The sequence below is a fragment of the Sebastes umbrosus genome, chromosome 11, assembly GCF_015220745.1.
Source record: "Sebastes umbrosus isolate fSebUmb1 chromosome 11, fSebUmb1.pri, whole genome shotgun sequence".
Classification (NCBI taxonomy): Eukaryota; Metazoa; Chordata; class Actinopteri; order Perciformes; family Sebastidae; genus Sebastes; species Sebastes umbrosus.
This window is the reverse complement of record NC_051279.1, coordinates 3,701,171-3,727,766: the sequence shown is the minus strand read 5'-3', so window position 1 is coordinate 3,727,766 and position 26,596 is coordinate 3,701,171. Positions and strand designations below refer to the sequence as shown.

The window sequence follows — 26,596 nt, the reverse complement described above, 5'->3', positions numbered from 1 at the left end:
GCCTACTTGTAAAAAAAAAACATTTTTTTTACAGTTTTTTTCAAGAAATTTTACATTTTCTGTCTGTATTTCAAAATGAAATTTCATTTGTGATTTATTTATATGTAAATGGTCTTAGATTTACAGTATTTTTTGTAATCACAATCAGAATTATCTTTATTTAAGCTTTTCTTGATCTATTTTAAAGATAATTATTCTGTTTTCTGAGGTTTATGACTATTTTAACAATTCATTTATGTTAGAAGAAAAGGATTTCATGGAATTCTAAAAATATTTCTTGTGAAAATACTGATTATTTTTGCAAAACTTCTGAGAGTTAATGTAAATTTGGGCTTTTGTAACGTAAAATTACATGTTTCATTTGTGATTTATATGTAAATGGTCTTATATTTAAGGTGTGTGACTATTCTAACAATAAATATATGTTAAAATTAAAATATTTCTTGTAAAATTACAGTAATAAAGGCTAATTATATAAAGATATAAAGATTATTACCACATGGCTCCTGGTGACCCCCTGCTACAAGAAGATACAAAGAAAAGGAAAAGAGATCTATCCAGTTGCAGCACATTTCATGGGAATGAATCATCCAGTCTTGTCTCTGAAGGATGTGGGAACAGAGAAGGTAAGATTGTCCAACAGGGAAGATTTTAGAGAAAGTATGAGGATTTAAAGATGAAGCATTTCTGTAGTCTCTACTGGATTACTTGTTCTCAAATATCAGGATATTTCTTTTAAGAAAAGATTACTCTGAATAATGAGGTTGAAGGAACATGTGTTTTTTGTTTTTTTTAAATTTTTTTTATTATTGATTGGTTAAGGTGAAATGAGTATTTGCCAAAGAATATTGTGAAAAGATGATTCTGTATATGGTCATTGATATTTAAATTTTTGTATCAACATAGTTATTTATTTTGTGTACCTGTATGGTGATTTTGGTCACATGAAGGCTCAATGAATTGTACATATATATATATATATATATATATATATAGTATATAAAATGTTATAATTGTTAAAACTGTTAAAATAACAAATTATAGCATCAGTAATAATTAGTAAACATTATTATCATTTCGTTGTTAAGAGTAAAATAACTTCACTGAGGTTAATTAACTATCAATTTACCATTTATAAATGATGGTTATTATAAAGTGTTACACATCTTTTTTTTTATAAACAAAGAAGCATAAAGTCATAAAAAATAATCATCCTACTAGATCTTTTTTTTGCATTACACCATTACTCTTGCTTCATATATTGATTTTAGGCCACTTCACTTGAATAAAACTATGAACCACACATATTAATAATTTAAAATAGAAAACATCTCAACCTGGTGAATTCAATGTACACAGTACATTTATATGTAACACAGATGTGTTGGCATAGCACCTCTCAACAACAAGGCAATTCAAAGTGCTTCATGTAAGACATGAAAAAGGTTTCAAGACAAAATATACAGTAAATATAAAAACACTTTAAGATAACAAAATACAATTTTATAAAACAGAAAACAGGAATTTAAAAAAATACATAAAGGCATATATAACATGTAATTTATCCTCAACTATAATAAAAGATGAATCTCAATGTGAGGCAAGTAGACATTATACGATTGTTTTTACCTCAATAAAGCCAGAAACATCACCCTGTAGGCCTGTAAGCTCTTCACCTCCAGATCTCACACCTGTTTACATCCTGTTGTAAATGTGTACACCAGATTATACATATATATATATATATATATATATACACACATTTGTTCCATTTTGACATGTAATACTGTTGTGTGCTTGCATTGCTTAAACATCATCAGAGGAAAAGATGATTCCCTTCATCCCCCTTACTCCTTTAAATCCTATAAACTGGTTAATATATTTCTTTTCGCACACTGTGCAGCTAGAAAAATCTGATCTGTTGCTAAAGGAAATCACCGTCCGTGTTCATGCCACAGAATAATTTCACACTTCTGTTTTAAAAACAGAAAAATTCAGTTTGACTGACATGAATAAAGTAATTACGGCCTCGCGGTTGTACGCCTCCGCCAATCAGTCAAGTTGCAGTTTACATCCAGGTCAGTCCAAAATGTCACCACTTTCATCTTGTTAGACATTTGTGTGAAATTGTCATAATTAGCATATTAATTCTTGAGTTATGACCATAAACTTGTTTTGTGAGGTCTCAGTGACCTTTGACCACCAAAATCTAATCAGTTCATCCTTGAGTCCAAATGGACGTTTGTGCCAAATTTGAATAAATTCGCTACTGAGAGGCATAAAAAGTCACATTTCCTCTTGTGTTCCTCGGCGCTAGAGATCGCAGTACTGTTACATTACTGAAGAAAAAATGCAAGAAGCTGAAGAGACAAACCTGAATACAGTCTCAGTTCTGTATGATGAAAAATAATGAATTTTGGTTTTGTATTGTAATTTCTCAGTTCAAGGTGAGGACGGTTTTCAACCAGCATGTATTGAATAAAAGCTGTGTTCACATCTCAGACAGATGTGTCTTTGTTCACTTTCTGGATCTGTGCAGACAGGTGTTCAACCACAGAGTTTATCTGAGAAAGGAAATAAAAAAATCATAATCAATTTATCAGTTGCTTTTCAGAAAATATAATTCAAATGCTTCATTGCAAAAATAAAATTAATTCTACAGTCATACTAACGACTCTGTGAGGCTGCATGTTGGCATGATAATGCTAAATAGGTATAATATCTGCCATGTTCACCATCTCTGTTCAGCATGATCACATTTGATAATTAGCATCAAACACAAAGTTCAGCTGAGGCTGATGGGAATGTCATTTGTTTTGCAGGTATTTATGGTCATAAACTAAAGTATTGGAAATTATTTTGACCAGATGATGGCGCTATAGGAAGAGTTGAGGAATCACCAAAGTGATCACAACTCAGCCTGAAGGGGGAACAGAATGTCTGAACCAAATATCAAGGCAATCCATCCAACAGTTGTTGAAACATTTCCCAAAAATACAACAAATGTCAACCTCATGGTGGCGCTAGAGGAAAGTCAAAGGATCGCCAAAGTTATTACGATTCATCCTCTGGGGAACATGATTGTCTGTACAAAATGTCATGGCAATCCAAAGTGGTGGACCAACTGAATGTCACTGCCACGCCTGGAGTCCCTCACACTGCTAAAAATCAAGCAGTGTTTTATCTGATCAACACTAATCTACATGACGACACATGCTAATAACTGTGTAAAGTTCACCCAGTGACTCATACAGCAAAGAAAATGACTTCAGAATCACAGAATGATGTTTATGTTACATGTTATTATGGTTTGGGCCCCTACCTCTCTCTGCCGTATTCACACCAGATGCTCAAGCTGATGATCCTGCAGCTGCAACACAGTAATGAAAATTCTAATTAGGGTGAAAGCTGCTGAAACGTTTGCTTTGTTTCTAATAAACCAGAACATGTAGGCACGTAGCTAAAGATTTTCCAGACATGGAATATGTAACATTGCTGGTTTCATCTACAGCAGTCGTTCTCAAACTATGGTACACATACCGCTGGTGGTACGCGTGCTCTCTCTAGTGGTACGCGGAGGCATCTCTGACTATCGATTCCTCTGTATTGATGCTTTCCCACAGTTACGCATGCACAATGACGCATACGCACTTTGTATCATGTTTCAGTTTGTTTGGTGCCGGAGCCACGGTGAAGAAAAGAAAAAAAAAAGCGCTCAACAGCGTGGCGCTACTACACCTGAGGGAGTGCACCCTATTATTTCCCTGATAAAGAGACACTGTGAACAACAAATCTGTTTTGAAATCAGCAGGAGGAGAGTTAGTAACGTTAGCTGTTAGCAGCCGGTGGGCAGCACAGTCCTGACTGGCTAAATACCGGAGATACGAACGTTAACGGAGGTGCCATTGAGTTATTGTTATGAGATGTTCAAAGTCGGCTCAGGAAAAATTACTATTGGGCGAAGGTAAATAACAACGTTATCATGATGTGTTCAAATGTAATCTCGTAAAATGTATGTTTTGGTGAGAAACTTGAATAAATCCAGTTGTTAGAAGCAGATGTTTTCACATCAATATAAAATAGATAATAGAGAGAGAATTATGAGCTGTTTAACTTCCTAACATTAGCTCTCTTCCTGGCCAAGATCTTTTTAATCAAAGCAAATATTTAAATAATCATAATAATTTGAATTGTGTGTTTTTATGCAAACAACCACTATAGATGACAATAACAAAGTACAGTACAGTACTGTGTGTGTTTGGACCTGCAGTGCATGTTTTTATATTTTAGCATGCTGGAGGATTCTCTGTTTTGTTAAGTTTTGTTAATGGAAACATTTACTACCCAAAACAGTCAGTCCTGTACGGTCCAAAAGCTCCTGCATATAATGTAATTTTCTTAATAATATGCTGTTTGGAGTGATTTTCAGTATAATAAATGCTGATAAATAAGTGTGCAGTATGTTTTTCTATAAATTAATCTAGTGATAAAATAGAGGTTACGTCTGACAGAATTAGTTTGGCCCCCGGCAACAATCTGGGTTTCTCATGTGGCCCCCCAGGAAAAATAATTGCCCACCCCCTGGTCATAATGGTGGTACTTGGAGAGTAAAATATTTTCTGAGGTGGTACGTGATGTCAAAAGTTTGAGAACCACTGATCTACAGTATCTGTTAAAGTGATGGCTTTTTATCAGTCAGATGTGTTACGGTCCCATCCGGGCCATCAGCCTTCCTAGTGTGTCTATTCCCTGTCTGTCTAGTGTGGGCGTGTCTGGCTGTTTGTGTGTGTGAGCATCTCCTCCCATACAGGCTCTGCTTCTCCCGCACTCTGATGCAATCAACCCACCTGATCAAATCATGCACGGCTGCTTCCAATCAGATCATTAACTCCAGTTCAAATAGCCCGGTTCTCCAGTCACTCGTCGCCAGAATCGTTGACTCAACCCAAGTGGTAGTTTCGCCTCGGCCACTCAGCAATATTTACTGAGATATTTTGTTCCTAGTCTTTTGAACTTTTGCTCGACAAGTACTGTTTGTTTCCTGTTCCCAGGATTCTCGCCTGCCTGCCCTGCTCAACTCCAGCCTCGACATTCCCTCAGCCCATTCACAATTCCTGCTTTTGGCAATAAAAGCTTTTGGTTCCACTACAACTCCGCTGTCTGTGTGTGCATTTGGGTCCAAAACCTTACTGATTGTAACAGATAGTGTCCCGTTACATGACCGGAGAATAATGATGTGAAGGAAGAAGAGTGTTTTCTGTTCCCTCTCAGGCTGCATCAGGGATGGATTTTAAAACTTATTTTGCTGTTGAAAGAAGTTTCTACTGCCTATTTGATAGTGTAACACAAAGCATAAGAAGAGAAGATGTTAAAGGTCCAGTATGTAGGATCTGGAGGTATCTAGCGGTGAGGTGAGGAGATTGCAACCAACTGAAGCCTCTCCCGGGTGCCAAGCGCGTTGGAGAGCTACGGTGGCTGACGTGAAAATGCTAATGGCCCTCTCTAGAGCCATTCAGAGCGGAGCCGGTGTGCAGAGAGCGACTATAGTTTATAATTGTTGTGGTTGTATGTGTTTGGGATTTTTTAACCTGATTTGCCTCACACAGTGCAGGGAAAAATCATTTTTATAGACTGATTTGACATGAAAAAACAAACGTATATATTCTCCACACAGAAAGGCCCTGGCACTTTTTTGCTGTGAGCCGACAGCGCTGACCCGACAGCGCTGACCATCATCAAATCAGGGATCGACGTTGATGTTTTTTTAATCTACTTGCCCAAAGTCAATTTTTACTTGCCCCTATACAAATTGTTTTATTTCCTTATTAGCTGTTATCAAATAATATTTAAGACCAATATTGATTGTTATGTTTAATCTTTATTTAAGTAAATGCATCTGGAGTTTTGCTCACATCCTCTAACGCCACCCAACTAAACTCCTGTTTCCAGGATCATTTAAATGCTCGCTTGCACTTCAGCTCATAGAGTTTGTCTTTAACCACCTCCATTTTCTCGTGAATGTGCACATGTGCAACATTCAACAGAGATGAGTAGAAAGCAAGATGGCTCACTCCTGAGCTACTTCCATCATCAGCTTACTCTGCGTTTATCTCTGTTACTATCGACAACATCTTTAACCAAGTGGCTTACTCACTGTGAGGACTATGTAGCAAACATTAGTTTTGCCTCTGATAACTGCATCTACATAATACAATCATTTGATGTATTTAAAATAAAGAAATTCCAGAGCTACCCTGCATTCAAATTTGCTGATTTATAATTTAAGCATAACATTTATGGTATAAATATGCCACTACTAAACAGTTTGTTTGTTCCACAACTTACCTTTGGATCCTGAGCTGGTGTCTGACAACTCCTGCACCAGATCATTCCTGTATATTTCCTTGAAGACCTTCTTGGTCACCTCCACAGACTGTTGGCTGTAGGTCTGCAACATCAGATTCACCAGGTCAAACCTGTCACTCTTCTCCAGTAGGTGGCATGGGATGCATGGGAGGCCTGCAAGTAAGTGCTTGTCCTGCAGGTTCCACTTGAATCCTTCAAACTCTTCCTGTTTCAAGTTCTCCAGCATTTTCAAAAGCCTCCCTCTGTCCGTAGTGATTGTTGCTTCCTGATGAATTCAAATTGAAAAAACAAAGGGACATGATTTGACTACTTTATTGGCGGATAATATTATAGTTGAAAAGCTCACCTGAAGCAGCATCAATTATGTGAGAACCATCCAATTTAAATCAGGAGTTTGGTTTGCATCACAACTTTTCAACCTGCATCGTGTTAAATGAAAGCTGTGTTGAGCAAAGTCAGACTGATGTGACTTTACTCACCTTCTGCATCAGTTCAGACAGGTGTTCCTCCACAGAGTGTTTCTCTGAGGAGACAGGAAATAAAAAATGTTGCATGAATGATGGTTTTAACATCTGACTATAAACATCTGACGAACTAAAAGCAAAGTAAAAATTTAACAACTAACAGCAAACAAACTGCTTTCTTTAATAACTGGAGTGCTGGAGAAAAAAAGACCTGGCTAATATATTAGGGATGCACCGATCCAACTTTTTCAGTCTCGATACCGACAGCGATACCTGGTCTTTGGGTATCGGCCGATACCGAGTACCGATCCAATACCAGTGTTCAATTAATAAACTGTATGCCTCACTGTGTGGAAGTGACTGGGATCATTATTTCATGTGTAAGGAAACATCAAGCTTGACCTAAACATTGCTTTCCTAACTTTGTAATACAAAATGTAACGAATAATTATATAGATAACATAACAAATTTAGTGAATTGTTATTTATTAATAAAATAAGAAATTGTAGGTGTAAACCTTTTTAATGCAGCAACAAATTGGTCAAAACATAAACAGGAATTTAAAATCCAGTACATAATGTATATAGTATATAAACATAGAATTGAATTGAATAGATTTGCCCCGTTGTCACCGATATCATATCAGGTATCGGTGCATCCGTACTAATATACAGACTAGATACAGACTTTGTCTCTCAGCTCTTGCTTCGCTTAATTTGTCCTCAACTTGCTCTTCCTGGTTTTGAACCAACCTTCCCCCTCACTGCCTGCCTGTTTTTGAACCACTCAGTGGATTAGTGTCTAAAAAGTCTAAATTTCTGTCATCTCAGATGAGCTTCAAAGGCATAACTTTTTTGGCTCAATATTTACATAGTACAACTGAAAACACCAGGATACAGTTTCAAATGTTCAGGCCAGGTAATACATACTTTTTTAGATTAAGTTGAATATAAAATGAATAATCAATGGTTGGTTGACAGACAGCTCTTCTGTGATGATTCATGGTCAGAAAATAGAAAACTACTCACTGTCACTTGAACCAGGTATGGAGGATTGTCCACCTGTCTTTTTGACTACAAAGATAGGCATACAGAATGTTTGATGACAATTTACACTTAGGAAATAAATGTAATGAAAATATCATGTTGACATTACGGTAAAAAAAAAAAAAAAAAAACCATTCTTGAATAATATACTAATTGTTAAAACATTGAAATCTAGATTCTGTACAGGTGTATTTACATAAAGGCATAAATGGGCAGTCCCAAATTTCCATAATCAATCAAGAATTATGTATTTTCACAAGATATTTAGCAGCATTTTAGTCAACTTTAATTTTAAGAAAGCATGCAAACGTGTATGTTTTTAAGTTGAAGTACCTTAATATGTTTTGCAGCGTACCTACCTCTTACTGTAGCACTATCACATGGTCCAGTTGATTCTGCAGCTGTACAACATGAAAATGACAATTGCACAATAAATGCATTTGTTCTAGCTTCTAGACAAAAATACTACAGCAGGCTAACCAAAGTACCAGAATACTACACCAAATAGCCAGCCCACTTGCCTCTTTGGTTTCACAAGTACAAACCAAGGCAACATTTCAAAGAAAATTACAATTGACTCGGTTCTACTCTTCTACTAGTCATGCTGTTACTGAAATCCATTTCTTGTAAATACTCATTAAATGTTTTTCTTACCTTCAGATTCACCAGAGTTTTGAAAGTCAGCTGAAATAAAATACAGAACAAAACAAAATATGGATTGGTGATATTCTGGTTTTATGTATTATATTTACATCAAAACGTTCAACAACTGTGGAAGCCCAAAGGGGACTTTATCAAAATGATAATGTGATTCCACAATAGCATTACAATTTTCCACATATGTCTGTGTTATTTGGGTAAAATTAAAATGCAATTATCCAATTTGCATTTTCATGTTCACAAAGCAGCATATTTGTCCACTCACATGTTGATAAGAGTATTAAATACTTGACAAATCTCCCTTTAAGGTACATTTTGAACAGATAAAAAAATGTGCGATTAATTTGCGATTAAATATTGACAATCAAGCTAAAAAAAATGTGATTAATGTGAATAATGTGATTAACTGTTTTTATCGATTGACAGCCCTACAAATAACACATACATACTGTATGTGGAAATTATGATGCTATTGTGGAATTACATTTTCAAGTTTACATTATCATTTTAATAAAGTCCCCTATGGGTCTCAAATAAAAAGATACTAAATAGCTAAATAAAATAAGGGTAGGTAGTACATAAAACGGTTTCTCAATTTCTCTAATGTAATAATATTTATATTATAAGAGCCAGTAAACCACCTGGTGCCATTTGTGAGGCAAGGTAGGTTGCCGTATTTTGTTTTGTGTTTGGTTTTTAACCAGTGGGTCTGTCTCAATACCCATATTTGCAGTCAGGAGCAATTTTGTTGGTTTCTATTCATTGAATTAATTAAACTGGAATTTACCCTCATTATCATATATTAAAAGGCAGGTAAACACATAAATCAAATGGCTACAACCAGATTATTATGCCTACAGAGCAGCAAGTCCATTTCCAGTATGCATTAGTGTTTGGACATAAACTTGTGATTCGGCTCTCTTTCATTTATTATTGACATTTATTGTGTAAAATGATTAAATCATGGTAAAAGACTAGAAGCACAAGACAGAATACATTATGTTTTTCATATAGTGCAGGTAATATAGTTTAATAACCACTGACCTTTTCGAATTTCACAGTTCCACACTGGTTCACGCTGTTGTTCCCCCTTCCTTTTGTAAAGGTGTGAGAGTGTCAGGTGGAAGTTCCTGTCTGGATTCTCTATGTACACTTCATAGAAATTTGGGTCTTGGCTATCATATCGGAGGGTTATTTTCTGTGAAAAAAAAAAAAAAATACATAGAAGAGAGAGGTTAGTTTTTGATAAAATCAGATAGTCAAGTTAAATCTTGAAACTGTACCTCTGGGATAATTGCTGCTGTGTCTATGTCTGCTGTGAGGTTGAAACCCTGTTGCATCTTCAGGTACTTGTCTGGTCGTGGCTTCTTGATTATTTTGAATGCTCCTTTCTTCTTGTCCATTGTCTGGAAAAAAAATAATCAATATCAGCATAAAGCTGCTTCAATGTTACGGTATCAAACATTGCCATCTGTGTTTTAAAGTACATTCATGAAGCAACAGTGTTTTAATAATAGAGTATTAGGGTCACTATTGGGAAAAAATAAAATGTGAGATTTCAAGAACAGTCATTGAGGAAAAGATCATGAGAATAAAGTTGTACATTCGAGAAAAAAAGTCCTATACACTTATCTGTCGCAAGTGCTACTGCAATAGCAAAAACTAAACACTGTAGGGATGTAATATTCTTAACACACCCACATCAGATTTACACACACAGGCCGGTGCTGTGAGAACACAGCGCTGCGGCGTCATCGCCAATTATCGCCAGTTCAGTCAGAGCCACTTACGTTAAGGAATTGACCATCCATAGCAACTACACTACACAGTGAGATTTGGCAGAAAAGGCTCTGCTGTTTAAGGGAGTTCTCAATGAATCAGAGCTGCAACAAGGATTCTGCAGAGAGCTAATCCCCCAAAACTAAATGATTTCATCCTCCTGCTTAATAAGTATTAGCAGGGAGCACATTAGAACCCAATTTCCCTTAAATGCTCAGAAAGCCCTCCTCATCTGAGATGAGTTCAGACATCCTGGCAAGTTTTGTCATAACATACAATATTAAGAATTAATTCTCATAATATTTACTCTATATTTTTTCCCCTCAACTACAACTTTATTCCTGTAACATTAAAACTTTTAAAATATTGAGATGTTATTCTCGCAATTTCACTTTTGTTTTCTTTCTGAACACTGGCACTAATACTCCGTTGTAGCTTTGGTATAGTTTTGAATGGTATGTTATGCATTTGTGACGGTAAGATATTCAGTAACCTGTTGTAGCGCCGGATCACGTGGGATCAGGTAAACGTGTAGAATGAGGTATGGTGTGTTGGGTTTATAGTATATTAACACGTTGCAGTTTATTTTCACTGGAAGGCCGAATTTCATCAGGACTGCTCTTGGAGAGAAAACTGGTTCAGACAGCTTGACATGGGACGATGTGACTTCAGACACTTTTTCCACAACATCTCCACAGTCATCTATGTGTAGGACTGCAAACCTGTCTAATAGAGTAGGGTTGTCATCTGCACAAAATACAAGCACACACAATTAGTGAGGAGGAAAGGATTGTATCAGTGTCTGTACACATGCTGTCTGAAATGTAAAAAGTCAGTACATTGTATTTTATGATTTTCTTCATGTCCACTTACGTATGCAGATCCAGTGTGGCAGGTACACCTCATCTAACTTCCCAGCAATGACTTTGATGTCTATTAGGGGACCTGCAGCCATGTATTTGATGCTTTCCATCCTCTCCATAGGTTCCTCCCAAGAGCAGAACTGGTACTTAAAGCTGACCTTCTGCTTACAGACCCAGCGCAAGCCAGAGACACCACATTCAAAGTTTCCTGCGTCAGACTGTAGGCTACAGTAAGTCGTGGAAAAGAAAACAAGTGAGTTACTTTTTGTCTGTACACATGAAGGGACACGACAGAATAAATGTAAACTTAGAGAGTATCTGCCTTGATTTTATTTGGCACCAAATGTAGCATTAACAGTATTATTGTAATATTGCATTCAAAAGAAGAAAAGAAGTATTTAGGACGTTATTTTTTACCTGTAAGTTAGAGATTCGTCTGCATCTGGACTGTTCACTTCAGGTTCAAGTTTAGTCCAGTCACTGGAGTCCCGCTGCAGAGGACAATCATTTTTACAAATAAGTGGAGATGTGTCTTTTTGCAAAAACACATAAATGAACAAATGAATGAATGTAAGAGATTACCATAACGCTTCCACCAGCCTCAGGCTCCAAGCTTCTTGAAGGCCCTTGTGAAGACACACATGAATTTGTTTTAAATTATTATTGTGATATGTAAAATCACAGAGAGCATGCTGAAGTACGTAGATATCAAGTTCTGGATGCAAGTTGGTATGTGGAAGAACTTAAGAGCAAAGGTGATGAGCTGGTGTGGAACAGAACCGAAGGAATTCTCCAGATTCAAACCATGTGGAGGTCTGATTTTTCCTATTTGGCCGTCTGTATTTGCTCCCAGATAATGGCGCAGTGTTCCATGCAGCCATGGAACCCTGGGAGCCCTGCCTCTTAGCAGCTGGTATCAATGTAGTTGTTCAACAGTAAGTAGCTGCGTGTGTCTTGCCACCACTGGAAAGAAAATCCTGCCTTCCACATCAAGTAGGACATTGAACTAGGGGTCGATCGTTAGCATTTTTACCATTATTGGATTCATTAATTTTTTATTCGATAGTCGGTAGTTGAGAAATGCACAACTTTGGTTGTGAAGCAGCCGCCGCTCTCTGTCTGCACTCAGTCACCACTCTGTAGTCTCACTCACTTAAGCGGGCTAAGAAACTGTGTCTGTCTGTCTGTTGATCTCCTCTGCTCCGCTCCATTTCAGTGCTATGGACAGCGCCGCGCCCTACACACCACAAACAGCGTTGTTGTTCTGAAACAACAGCTAAGCGATAGTCACATGTATCTCGGCCAATAATTTAGTTGTTTTTGCTATTTTTCTATGGATACATAAAGCTTAAACAGAGAGGCATCAACACATACACATAATAAACACATACATAATAAAAAAAACATTTAGACTGTTCAGTTCAGTTATGAATGATGAAAACAAACGCAATGAAGCTCAGCATTTACATAAGGGATAAGGGACTTAAAAACGGTCCGCCAGAGTCCGAGATCAGAACTGCACCCATAGTAACGGTCTGTTATACATAGCAACGGTCTGTTATACATAGCAACGGTCTGTTATACATAGCAACGGTCTGTTATATATAGCAACGGTCTGTTATAGATAGCAACGGTCTGCTATAAAGAAATAACAGACCATCAGAATCAAGAAAGCCATGTAATAAACTACAATAGCATGCTTCTTTGGCGCCACCCGTAGGGAATGCGACCACATTGTAACTTTTCTACGCAGTATTGCACACTTTGAATAGCGAGCCTTTCTCCAGTGTGTTGGTTTATTATAGTAAAAACAAAGACTACAACAATGAATGGATGATTGTGTGATGGTGCAAACCTTTAATGGATGGAGTGCACAGAATGTAAATGTTTGTGTCGGCCTTGGTGTGAAAGGTTTGAACACAAAAAATCATCAACAAATATTCTGTATCTTCGTTTCATTTCGTCCCCGGTGTGAAAAGGCCTTTAGACATTTATGAAAAAGATGTTGTGTAATGGGACGGCTTCTGTAGAATTTGTCTTACCTTTGGATCCTGAGCTGATGTCTGACAACCTCTCTACCAGATCTCTCCTGTTCATCTTCTTAAAAACCTCTCTGGTCACCTCCACAGACTGCTGGCCGTAGGTCTCCACCATCAGCTTCCCTATTCCAACTCTGTCTGCCATCTCCATTCTCCGTCTTGGGATTATTGGGAGGCTTTTCTCCATTTTAGTGTACTGCAGGACATGCTTGAATTTCTCGAGCTCCCCGTCATTTAAATCTTTCAGTGTTTCCAAAAGCTTCTCCTGAACTGGTGTCATGGTTCCTTCCTGATGGATTCAAAGTAGTCAGAGGGCATTTATGTCACATCTCCACGGTAGTGATGACACATTAACTTCTTTGCATACATGTTAAGCATTTAAGTCATGAAAGTATTGTAAGAACTAATATTAACCACATTAGGCTCAATGATGCACCATATGATTCATTTCATTTCATTCTATGAACTGTTTATCAGTGATTGTGTTTTATTGACCGTCTCTAACTCTCTCTGACACTCTGCAACTAAAAGCAGGAATGAGCCACCTGATCACATGTTCTCATCACATGTTGTGGTGTTTCTGGTTTAAACACTTTTTAAACCCCTTTACCGTCAACATGAGGATCGTGGTCAACCTGTAACAATGAAATGAAAGCTGTGTAGTGTGACGTGTGTCTGATGTGACATTACTCACTTTCTGGATCCGTTTAGATGGATGTTTCTCTGAGAAGAAAGAAAATAGAAAATGACTCATGACTGACTGATAAATACTTTATACTACTGACTATAAACAACTCTAGTCAGATTGTGTTGCTTTTTTTAATAAAACACAATATGAAAAATTAATTGCAAAAAATCTGCTCAGCTCTGGCATAAAAATCAATCAGAGAGAGAAGTTGGACACCATATCACCAACATTAAATCTAAAGGACTCCGATACAAAAGCCCTGCAACAAATACTACCTTTAGAGATTATGATGCTCAAATTGTGTCAAAACATATAAGTAACAATGCTGTCAAATTATAATAGTGTGTATTATATATAATATAATTGTATTATAATAGTGTGTCACAGAGGTGTTGATTCAAGTGAAAGGTAATATCTGAAGTCAAAGTATTTGGTCTTGATGTACTGTATTATACTGTAAATTGTACCTGATATTTTGCTCCTCCTAAATAAAGTTCAGTTTCTTTTAAAGGAAATAAAATACAAATAATTCACTGCTGCAAAATGAGGATTCAACTCAATGATTCCTGCAGTCAGAGTAATGAATGTGGTGATGTTGAATTGCTATCTGCCTCTTAATGTTTTCATATTTTTCATTGGTGATTAAATAAAGTTTGAATTATAAAATCTATTCATTAGACATTTATGAGAAACACACGATTGTGTAAAGTGACAGTTTTTGTCTTCTTTCTCTGACCTTTGAGTCCTGAGCTGGTCTCTGACGACCTCTCTACCAGATCAGTCCTGTTCATGTCCATTAAAACCTCCCTGGTCACCTCCACAGACTGCTGGCCGCAGGTCTTCACCATCAGATCCACCAGTTCATCTGCACGGTCTGCAAAATACAGTACATCCAATGGGATGTATGGGAGGCTCTTCTTGAAGGACGTGAACTGCAGCAACTGCTTGAATTTCCTGAGCTCCTTGTTACTCAAATCCTTCAGTGTTTTCAAAACAATCTGTTTCACAGCTTCTGTTACCTGAAAAATTCAAAGGATATGTTAAGCAAATGTGTTATTTCTCAACTGGGACAGTTAAAGATGTATTTCTTTGCCGTTCATCAGTGTCAGTGTTTTAGACATAGCGTAAATGTAATAAGATTTGTTTTTTCTGCATGATCACTCAAGACGATACATTAATATCTGTTCTATTGATTGTGTTTTACCTTGTTTTCTTTACAAAGTATTGTATGTGTATTTATTTCTTTAGCAACATTAAAGCAAAAGATGATTCCCTTTTCCCTTTAATTCTTATAAACTGATTACTACCACCTGATCTAACATAACATATCCTTATTTTTGTAACAGTGGTTAAAAGAAAGTGTTTTCTCTACTCGTTTTAATGGCTAAATATTACAAATTAGAATGACACTCAGACAGCACAGACCTCCGTCAACGCCGATGGTGTAGTCACAACCTCTGCAGATAATGCCTTTTCCTGAGTTTTTGGCCCATACCACGACAGTTTACCAAGTTTAATGAAAATCCGGCCAGTTTTTCTGTAATCGTGCTGACAGACAAACAGACAAATGGAAAAACAGACAAACCACGCTGCAAACATAACCTGCTTTGGCGGTGGTAATACAAATAACTTGATATTTGTTCTTATCTTCAGTAGTAGAGCAGCAGAGCAGTAAATCTATCATAACATCAGTGGATAACATTATTACTGAAGAGCTCAACCTTAACACTGAGAACCATCCAATTTAAAACACTAGGTTTGGTTTGTATCATCATTTAAAATGTTCAAGATGAGGACGGTTTTCAACCTGCATCTATTGAATGAAAGCTGTGATGTGTAAAGTCAGACTCACTCGCTCTGACACTGCAGGTTGATGTTCATCCACAGACTGTTTCTCTGGGGAGAAAAGACATTTAAAATGACTCAGAGGATTATAATCTAATTTGACATGGAGAGTAAAATCAACTTCAATAAGGCTCAGTTACTTTAAAAGGAAATAAAACAAATTCACATCAAATCATAAACACCTCCACGATCTAAAGCTTTCCAACATGAAAGCCGTGCAGCAAATACTGAACTCATTAAACTGATAATATTCTGTGTGACTGTTGTTGGTTTAATTAATTCATTGATCCTGCCAACAGCTTTTTATATTTCACATTGCTGATGACACAGATTTTGAAGCAGTTTTACTTTTTCATGATGAATTATAAAATGTATTTATTAGACATTCATGAGACACACGTGATTATGTGACGTGACAGTCTTACCTTTGAGTCCTGAGCTGGGCTTTGACAACCTCTGCATCAGATCAGTCTTGTTCATTTTCTGTAAAACCTCCCTGGTTAACTCCACAGACTGCTGGCCGTAGGTCTGCACCAGCTGATCCACTGTTTCTGCTCTGTCTGATGTGAAACTGAACATCAATGAGATGTCTGGGAGGTTCTTCTGTGAAACAATCGACTGCAGGAACTCGTTGAATTTCCAGATCTCCTCATAACTCAAATGTTTCAGAGTTTCCAAGAGCAGATATCTAACAGCTGCTATTGTTGCGACCTGAAATAATCAATACATTCATAACATAAATAAGTAAATCATGACTTTGGGTCTTATCATTATTTAAAATGTTAAAGATGACCACATTTTTAACCTGCATCTGTTAAATGAAAGCTGTGTTGTCTGAAGTCAGACATGTGACATTACTCACTTTCTGGATCAGTGCAGGTCGGTGTTCATCTGAGTGTTTCTCTGAGGAGAAAAGTGGTAAAAGTCATGAGTGATGATTTAACATCTGACAATAAACATTGTTATCAGGCAACATTACCTTTTCTAAAATTTACAAAACACAAAATTACACTTAACGGTTTCTATTTATTCCTCATTCCAGCCGATGAGGAACGGCTGATTGGTGAAGTTGAAATGAGGAGTTATCTGATACGACACCTCCTCATTTCACTACAAACACCTGAATAAGGTGACAGCAGGCTGGAGGGAGATCACCAGGAGCCTGATAGTTTACTGAGGCTACTGTTGGCTGTATTCTATGTCATTTTCAGTAAATATCGCAGACTAAAACCTGTGTTTTCTGTTTAAAACACACAACTGTCGGAAGAGAGCAAGTACTACTCCCCCATCTTTTAAGTGGTTACGTCTCTAGTCTGATCTGGACCGTACAGCTGATAGGTACGTGGTTTGTTTACATCGCGTAAGAGAAGTGCATATTTAAAAATGAGTGAACAGAAAGTGTCCGATGTTATTAGGCTATAAGTAAATATAAATACCATAAATCTATATTCTTATCTTGTTGGTTTCTGATTTTGTAAATAAGAAGACACAACAAGGTCGATATTATTCATCATTACAATAAATGATTAGTTCTACCTCATTATAAAACATATGGATGCATTTCTAGGGGGTTCAGTGAGCCCCCTGAACCAACGCAGACTGTATCTGTCACCCTCCAGGATGGCTTCACATCACAATGAAACAGATCAGTGTCTGACCTCGACATTTTGTGATGGAGTACGACCCCACAAAGCCACTGGTGAAGAAGTTGTGAGCTTCCAAGGACCTGTAGGTCTTGAGGATGCACTGTGTGTAAAGCCCTGCGTGATGTCGCATGTCAAAACAGGCTAATGGCATTGAGTAACATTAGCGCTGCTACTGTCTTGAACCTGCATGGAGTTCACTCAGATATTCAAGTCTATTACATCATCACATTATATGGCTGTTGGTATTGATATTATAAAGGTACGTTTAATTCATCATATATTGAGTAAATGTAATAGTGTCACTTACCAGGCGATTCAACCAGATAGCAGAAAATATCTTGGAATGACACTTCAGGCCATTTAGTCAGGTCATCTGTCCAGTCTTTTATAAGATATGGACAATCATCTACTCCGATTCTGTCTCATTTTTGTATGTAACGTTCTTTGTCGAGTGAGGACAAGGAGTCTATATGAGACATGGCTCTTTAGTATGTAAATTTATGATATTAAAAACCACGCTTTCTGAGCATATCCAGGTGGGGGAAAAGGATTGTTTTCCCCCACGGAGACTCCGCCCTAAACCACGGCCCCAACTATGACAAGACACCGACTGTATGTATGCCGAATTGTAATTATATAGATTGTTGTTGTTGTTGGGAGGATTAAGCCAAGACAGCTAATATGTGCTAGCCTCAGTTGTCACTTGTTGCCACAGTAAATATTCACTTATTCTGCAGCCTGATGGAGACACGAGTGTCAAACTCAGCCATTTATCCGTTTTTCTTCCTCACTAACTGGCAACTTGATCTCTGACAACACAGACATACCACGTGACACCATCGCCGTTATACTATTGGCTCACAAGCCTTGTTAGAAGAGGGAACTGAATGTCAGATATCTTCCACAGAGATAAACCAAACATTCATTTTGGACCCGTCAATATTTTTTAAATGATTAATTCACAGTTCAGACTTTTAGTCGGCATAGGGCTGTAAAGGTTAACGCAATAACGCGTTAACGCAAATTTGTTTTAAAGCTACTAATTTCTTTAACGCATTAACGCAACTTAAGATTTTTAGGTTGTAGCGGATTCAGTGAATGTAAATGGGTTCTATGGGTACCCACGAGTCTCCCCTTTACAGACATGCCCACTTTATGATAATCACATGCAGTTTGGGGCAAGTCATAGTCAAGTCAGCACACTGACACACTGACAGCTGTTGTTGCCTGTTGGGCTTCATGTTATGATTGGAGCATATTGTTTTATGCTAAATGCAGTACCTGTGAGGGTTTCTGGATAATATCTGTCATTGTTTTGTGTTGTTAATTGATTTACAATAATAAATATATACATACATTTGCATAAAGCAAACATATTTGCCCACTCCCATGTTGATAAGAGTATTAAATACTTGACAAATCTCCCTTTAAGGTACATTTTGAACAAATAAAAAATGTGATTAATTTGCGATTAAGTATGGACAATCATGTGATTAATCGTAATAAAATATTTTAATCGATTGACAGCCCTAATTCGGCACCTTTCTAAAAGCTCTGTGGATGTGTTATTTTTAAAATAATATTCATCTACATAAAAAAACGTTATAATATGACCTTTAAACCATCTAAACAGTCATGTCCCCTCTTCCAAAATATATTCCATACTTCATATATATTATTATATATACATATATACTATTTATAGTGTAAAGAGAAGAAGACATAGCTTAAAGACTAGTTGTCTTACTTGTGGGTCCTGAGCTGCTGTCTGACAACCTCTGCACCAGATCAGTCCTCTTCATCGTCTTTAAAATCTCCTTGGTATTCTCCACAGACCGTTGGCCGTCGGTCAGCACCATTAAAAACACTACGTCCTGCATGTCTTTCATCGTCGGCTGCAACCACGGGATGCAACGTCTGGCAAAGTCAGTTTCACTCAGAACCTCCTTGAACATCCAGCGCTCCTTCACACTCAAATCTTTCAGTGTTTCCAAAAGCAGCTCTATAACAGACGCCATCGTTTCCACCTGGCAAATTCAAAGGAAATGTTCATGAGGCAAAAGTGCAAAAACTTCTCAGCTGGGATGATTACAGATTATTCTGGTCACATCTCATCAATGTCTGTGTTTCAGAAATGAGGATGTGCTGAGTACATCAGCTATATCATAGCTATATCTGATTACATGTGTACATTTCTCATCAAGGTGATTCTCTTTTATCCTCTTGATGAGTCATTTAATGATTTTATTTCTGTTAACTATTTCATGACTTTTTGTTTTATTGCCTATTTAAGGTGTTCCTCATGTGAACACAAGACAAACTGAATGCAGCTTCAGTTCTGAAAAAACCTTCTGATGAAAATTAGGAATTTGGTTTTGTTCATCATTTATAACATTCAAGATGAGGATGATGTTGAATCTACATCTATTGAATGAAAGCTGAAGTGGTTAAAGTAGAGCTGCAACTAACAATTATTTAAATTATTTCAATGTTCAAAACAATCAGTGTCCAACAATCCAATGTACAAATACATATTATGTCCCTCTCTGTTGCTCCCTCCCCACCCCGTGTAACCCCAAGAACAAGAGGGATAAACAACAATTCAATAAATCAATAATGTGGCTTCACAGAAATAAAATTAAGAAAAATAAATAAAATTACATAAATAAATAAATACATTAACTCTCAGTACAGATGAAGACTTTTAAGAGCTTAAAATCATAAAATCCACCTGAAACTACTTGAGATTCATGAGGCCTGACCCCAATCCTTCGAAGCTTCGACCGTTGCCATGGTAATCAACCAACAAATCAGTATTGGACTGCTTCATTTTTAAAAAATGTTTTTATTTAAGTATGTAATAATAATGTATAAATCCCCAAATAGCCCGTGAAATAAGGAATAATCCCACAACATTATTCATGATTCATATTCAACATTAATTATTATTAGTTATTCTCAGATGGCTATCACTGTTTGTTGTGTGTAGAGGTGTGTGTGTGTACAGCAGTGTGACAGCGGCGCTGTCCCGAAGCTTCGAACACCTTCGAATATTTCTCACCGAAGCTTCGAAGCCCCAAATATGGTATTCAGGACAGGCCTAAGACTCTTTTACTTCCACCTTACCCTTACTCTTATTAGAGCGATATACCTTCCCCACTTAAGCCAGTATTTTTCTGCCCTATTACAGTTCCCATATGACATTCTTTCATATGCAGCAACCTTTCCCATTTCAGTTAACTTTTATGTATATTATTGATGAATCTGCCGTTTACTTTCTAAATTAATCAATAAATAGTTTGGTCTGTAAAATGTCAGAAAATGGCAAAAAATACCCATCACAATTTCCTTAAGTCCAGGGGGACGTCTTCAAATGTCTTGTTTTGTCTGACCAAACCCAAAGATATTCAGTTTACTGTGATACAAAAGCAGAAGATCCTCACAACAACATTTAGCATTTTTACTAGAAAAAATAACAATCAACAAATTATCAAAATAGTTGTGATTCTGTTGATCAACTAATTGATTAATTATTTCAGCTTTAGATTAAAGGCAGACAGATGTGACATTACTCACCTCCTGGGTCAGTGCAGGCCAATGTTCATCCACACAGTGTTTCTCTGAGGAGAAAGGAAATATAAATGAATGATGGGAATTAATGTGAAGCTTATATTGTTCAGTTTTTGTGTTAGTGTATTTATTCATTAGTATATGTTATATGTTTATATGTATTATATGTGACAGTTTCTGCTTCTTTCTCTTACCTTTGGGTCCTGAGCTGATCTCTGACAGCCTCTGCACCAGATCAGTTCTGTTCATGTCCATGAAAATCTCCTCAGTCACCTCCACAGACTGATGACCGTACATCTCCATCATCATCCCCACCATCATCTCCACCAGGTCTGCCCAAGTTGACTCCAGCAGTTTACTCCATGACGTGAGTGGAAGGTTCCTCTGGAAGAACGTGAACTGCAGCAACCACCTGAATTGCGTTAACTCCTCGGAGCTCAAATCATTGAGTGTTTCCAAAAGCAGCTCTTTAACGGCCCTCATTGTTGCCACCTGGAACATTCAAGTATATGTTCATAGAGGAAAATATGTTTATTAGATTTTGCACCTTATTTTAGACATTTGAATGTTTCAAGATGTGTTTTTCACCTGAGCTACTGATAATTATCTGTTTGTTAGAGCAGAGGATGATTCTTTTTTCCTTCTACTCTTTAATATCTGTGACCTGAATGTTTTTTAAATTGTATTTCCAGGCTGTAACTCTGTCACTGTGCTGCCAAAAACTGAAATGAGCCACCTGATCTTAACATCAGATGTTGTGGTTGAATTAACTGTACAAACAGGTGGCAGCACAATGAAGATACTTTCTCATTTTCATGTTTTGCATTTCGTTTAAAGGGACTGTTTGTAACTTTCAGAATTGCTTGTTAACAGCGACACCTGTGGCTGTTAAGTCAACGAAAGTCAGCGTCGGGCTCGCGCTTGTGCTCGCTCTAAATAGACATGAACGAGCATCACTCAAAACTGTGAGGTGACACACGTCAGCTAAAACCACAATAACACTCTATATTTCACCTGCTTGGCAGTAATGTTAGCTGACCAGACGAAGGTCTCTCCATGAATCACTGCTGATCCTAGTGTTGGCTTTTCCTGCTTCAGGCCCGAAGAGAAACGTTATCGTCTCCGACCGCAGCCGGAGGGAGACACCGCCACCTGGTCGGAGACGATAATGTTTCTCTCTGCGGAGCCCCGTCACTTCACAAGACACGGAAAACCTCTGTTGGTCTGAAGGAGCTGCAGCAGTTATTTCTGCAAAAACGTCCAATGGATATTTACTAGATATTCTCAGAGCTAAACTAACTCTTCTGCAGTGTGTAGTGAGCGCGCCTGCATGTGAGGTGGAGTGAGCAGAGTGAAGGCAGGCAGGCAGAGGAGCAGAGGAGCAGAGTACAGCAGAGACTCCGGCCCTGGAGACCAAAGCTACGGTCTATCCCGCGTACTACGACCGCCACCAACACTGTTTTGCAAGACGGGCTTCCCTAGATAGAACTTTGAGGTTTTGGTGCTTCCGTGTAGTTTGTGTTGGAGTCCACAGGGAGTCTGAACAGCGCAGCCACATGCGAGCATATGCGAGCGCGCGTATGCGAGCGCGCATTGGAAACCGACCCAGTAGATTTATACGTGTAAAAAGTTACAACCAGTCCCTTTAAGTCTTTGAAAAACTGTTTCAAATACAATGAATTGATAATAGCAACATTACTGAGCTCAAATGAATCTCAGCTTCAGTTCAGTGAGAAACATTTGATATAAATCAGGAGTTTGGTTTAATGTATCATCATTAATGTTGATATGATTTAAAACCTACATCTTATTGAATACAAGCTGTACTCTGTATGATCAGACAGATATAACATCACTCACTTTGTGGATCAGTGCAGACAGGTGTTCATCCACAGAGTGTTTTTCTGAGAAGAATGAAAGGAAATAAAAACGAGTTGGCATCAGGCAATACTTTAAAGAAAAAAACAATACAAATAGGTCATCACAGAATTTCACACAAACCTACAGCTACATATAATGTACCACTGGTATTTTGGCCCATCTCCTGAAATATTTTTTTCTACATTAATATAATCAATATTTAGAATATAAAGACAAGAAGATAAAGCTTATAAACTTATGATTTTAAAATGTTTTTGTCTTTATTGTCTTACTTTTGGGTCCTGAGCTGCTGTCTGACAACCTCTGCACCAGATCAGTCCTCTTCATCGTCTTTATAACCTCCTTGGTCTTCTCCACAGACCGTTGGCCGTCGGTCAGCACCATTAAAAACACTGTGTCCTGCATGTCTTTCATATCCAGCTGCCACCGCGGGATGTAACGTTTAGCAAAGTAAGTTTGTCTCAGGGCATCCTTGAACCTCCTGAGCTCCTTGTCACTCAAATCTTTCATTGTTTCCAAAAGCAGCTCTATAACAGACGCCATCGTTTTCACCTGGTCAATTCAAAGGAAATGTTCATGAGGCAAAAGTGCAAAAACTTCTCAGCTGGGATGATTACAGATTATTCTACAAACTGCTTGTACGACTTTATTTTACTTCCTGGGTGTAACTCTTTCAAAGACTGTGCTACAAAAACTGCAATGAACCTCTTGATGTTACAACAGAGTGGCTGTTTAACCAGTTGCATCTTTTCTTCTAATATAAAAAAGTTAGAAACACACTCATTTATTCTTTCTTTTTTTTTCTAAATATTATGAATTTCTCTCTCTGTCAAAGTTAGAAAACAGATCAAGAGTAATGTACTATATATTCCCCTAGAGGTCAATATAACACAAGTTATTACCATTATTGGTAAATAATATTTATGCATAGGACTTATTGTCTGCATTATCAATAATAATGTTCAAGATGCAGATGATTTTTAATCTGCTGAATAAAAGTTGAGTGACGTGTCATTACTCACTCTCTGGATCAGTGAATGATGCTGTTTCTCTGAGGAGAAAAGAAATAGAAAAAAATCTATCAGTAATTAATTTAACATCAGGCTTCATGAACATTTATGATACAAATTATTTCCTCCCAAAGTGATAAACCTCCTTAACAGTGACATAATAATATAATGTAGAGCCTCTTAAAGATTTTCCAACAGTGTTCATTTTAGATGTATTTGTTATTGTAATATACTAGTGGCTGTCAAAGTTAAGTGATAATAACACGTTAACGCAAATTTGTTTTAACGCCACTAATTTCTTTAGCGCATTAACGCAACTTGTGATTTTTAGGTCGTAGCAGGTTCAGTGTTAAAGCTAGAGTGAAGATACTGGTATCATATGAAACTAAACAACCTGATAAATCCATTGGTACCAACCATGTCATATAGCTTGTCACGAAGGAGGTTAATTAACGCTCCAAACATACGCTAAATTTTAGCGAGGAAAAACTGGCATAGCCATTTTCAAAGGGGTCCCTTGACCTCTGACCTCCAGATATGTGAATGAAAATGGGTTCTATGGATACCCACGAGTCTCCCCTTTACAGACATGCCTACTTTATGATAATCACATGCAGTTTGGGGCAAGTCATAGTCAAGTCAGCACACTGACACACTGACAGCTGTTGTTGACTGTTGGGCTGCAGTTTGCCACGTTATGATTTGAGCATATTGTTTTATGCTAAATGCAGTACCTGTGAGGGTTTCTGGATCAATATCTGTCATTGTTTTGTGTTGTTAATTGATTTCCAATAATAAATATATAGATACATTTGCATAAAGCAAACACATTTGCCCACTCCCATGTTGATAAAGAGTATTAAATACTTGATAAATCTCCCTTTAAGGTACATTTTGAACAAATAAAAAATGTGATTAATTTGGGATTAACTATGGAAAATCATATGATTAATCGTGATTAAATATTTTAATCGATTGACAGCCCTATAATATACATAAACATAAAAGATCTGATAAAAACATGTTAACTCTAGCTGATCTATTTTCCTATTTTTACATAATACAGTACAATATAAAACAGATATGTTTACATATTTCTTGTCATAATCTGCCTTTAGGTTATGTTTTGTTTGTTCCAAAGGGTACTTTCCATAATGTTGTCAGACACTTATAATAACAATCTGAGCCTGTCCGTGGCAAAAACAAGACCTTTTAGTGGACGTAAATGACGGTACCAGGTTGCCCCAAATGATTACATTACAGCTTGTTTATCAATACCGGACCAATTTCACAAAGTGTCCCCATTAGTCACTTAGACACACAAACATGAAATAGAGTCCAGGTTGAAAAATACTGAAGTTATCCTTTAAGGTTCATCTGAAAGAATAAGGTCTACATCTCATAGTTAAGAGATGACGTATTCTCCAAATGACATTCTGTAAAGCTCTCGTCTTTTTTTATGATGACATTTAGAGAAATACTCTTTATTGGCTTTCTTGTCAAGAGTGAGATGAGAAGATCAATGCTGCTCTCATGTTTGTACGCTAAACATGAAGCTAGGAGACAGTTAGCTTAGCTTAGCATAAAGACGGGAAACATGGGAGAACGGTTAGTCTGTCCACAGTTTGTGTTTTTTGTACCAATTAAACAAACAAGACATCAAATGTTAATTAGTGAGCTTTAGAGGTGCTGGTAGGCACATCTTTAACTTTGGACTGAGACAGGCTAACTGATAAATTAGGAGGTTTTATAGTCAGATTCTGGGGTTCTAGACAATCTGATCAATGACTGATCACCACTGGTGGAAAGTAACTAAGTACATTTACTCAAGTATTGTACTTAAGTACAAGTTTGAGATACGTGTACTTTGAGTATTACCATTTTGTGCTACTTTATACTTATACTACTCCACTACATCTCAGAGGTACTTTTTACTGCACTACATTTATTTGACAGCATCAGTTAATAGTTACTTTGCAGATTCAGATTATCAATACAAAATATTAATCAACTAATAGATTATGATATATTATTATAAATGTAGCTACCCAGCAGTATATAAAGTAATTACAATGAGCTCCACCTTTACCAGCTGAAACATTAAAGTGATGAACACATTAATGCATCAATAATTATAATCCAATAATATAATACACATCATTCTGAAATGAGCCATTCTGCATAATGAGTACTTTTACTTTAGCTACTTTAAGTTCATTTTGATGCTAATGATTTTGTACTTTTACTTAACTTGTAACAGAGTACTATTTTCACGCTGTGGTATTGCTACTTTTACTTAAGTAAAAGATCTGAGTATTTCTTCCACCACTGTTGATCACAAACAGAGTGCAAGGCATTTACTGAGAAGACGTCATACTACCTGTGTACCCACCTTCTGCCATGGTAGCTACACCAGATGATCCTGCTGAGGGTCTCGCAGCTGAAACACATTTAGGGACAATTGAAATAGTTTAATGATGGACAGGTCTAATGTTTACTACTACTACTGTTACTACTGGTTTAGTGTTTACTACTACTACTGTTACTACTGGTTTAGTGTTTACTACTACTACTGTCACTACTGGTTTAGTGTTTACTACTACTACTGTCACTACTGGTTTAGTGTTTACTACTACTACTGTTACTACTGGTTTAGTGTTTACTACTACTACTGTTACTACTGGTTTAGTGTTTACTACTACTACTGTCACTACTGGTTTAGTGTTTACTACTACTGC

General features: G+C 37.1%; 1 protein-coding gene across 2 annotated transcripts in view; it reads right to left on the bottom strand.

Moving 5' to 3' along the window:
- Window positions 1-1,341: 1,341 nt before the first annotated feature.
- The window catches only part of LOC119497756, a 27,653-nt gene continuing 2,398 nt past the window's right edge, over window positions 1,342-26,596 (bottom strand). The window contains exons 3-30 of one of the 2 annotated variants that reach the window (XM_037786139.1): window positions 26,251-26,298; window positions 23,871-23,899; window positions 23,121-23,400; window positions 22,828-22,871; window positions 21,162-21,459; window positions 20,974-21,017; window positions 19,145-19,424; window positions 16,614-16,654; window positions 16,177-16,462; window positions 15,759-15,802; window positions 15,332-15,454; window positions 14,643-14,925; window positions 13,913-13,941; window positions 13,222-13,507; window positions 12,333-12,443; window positions 11,762-11,805; window positions 11,597-11,670; window positions 11,190-11,404; window positions 10,810-11,063; window positions 9,821-9,943; window positions 9,582-9,735; window positions 8,532-8,561; window positions 8,237-8,278; window positions 7,860-7,904; window positions 6,846-6,889; window positions 6,346-6,631; window positions 3,323-3,370; window positions 1,342-2,564 (exon numbers count right to left, since the gene is read on the bottom strand). In XM_037786139.1, coding sequence (XP_037642067.1) covers window positions 3,351-3,370; window positions 6,346-6,631; window positions 6,846-6,889; window positions 7,860-7,904; window positions 8,237-8,278; window positions 8,532-8,561; window positions 9,582-9,735; window positions 9,821-9,943; window positions 10,810-11,063; window positions 11,190-11,404; window positions 11,597-11,670; window positions 11,762-11,805; window positions 12,333-12,443; window positions 13,222-13,507; window positions 13,913-13,941; window positions 14,643-14,925; window positions 15,332-15,454; window positions 15,759-15,802; window positions 16,177-16,462; window positions 16,614-16,654; window positions 19,145-19,424; window positions 20,974-21,017; window positions 21,162-21,459; window positions 22,828-22,871; window positions 23,121-23,400; window positions 23,871-23,899; window positions 26,251-26,298 — 3,557 coding nt within the window. In that variant the 3' untranslated portion in view covers window positions 1,342-2,564; window positions 3,323-3,350. Of the gene's footprint in view, window positions 2,565-3,322; window positions 3,371-6,345; window positions 6,632-6,845; window positions 6,890-7,859; window positions 7,905-8,236; window positions 8,279-8,531; window positions 8,562-9,581; window positions 9,736-9,820; window positions 9,944-10,809; window positions 11,064-11,189; window positions 11,405-11,596; window positions 11,671-11,761; window positions 11,806-12,332; window positions 12,444-13,221; window positions 13,508-13,912; window positions 13,942-14,642; window positions 14,926-15,331; window positions 15,455-15,758; window positions 15,803-16,176; window positions 16,463-16,613; window positions 16,655-19,144; window positions 19,425-20,973; window positions 21,018-21,161; window positions 21,460-22,827; window positions 22,872-23,120; window positions 23,401-23,870; window positions 23,900-26,238; window positions 26,299-26,596 lie in introns of both variants that reach the window. The other variant, XM_037786140.1, reaches the window with a different exon arrangement.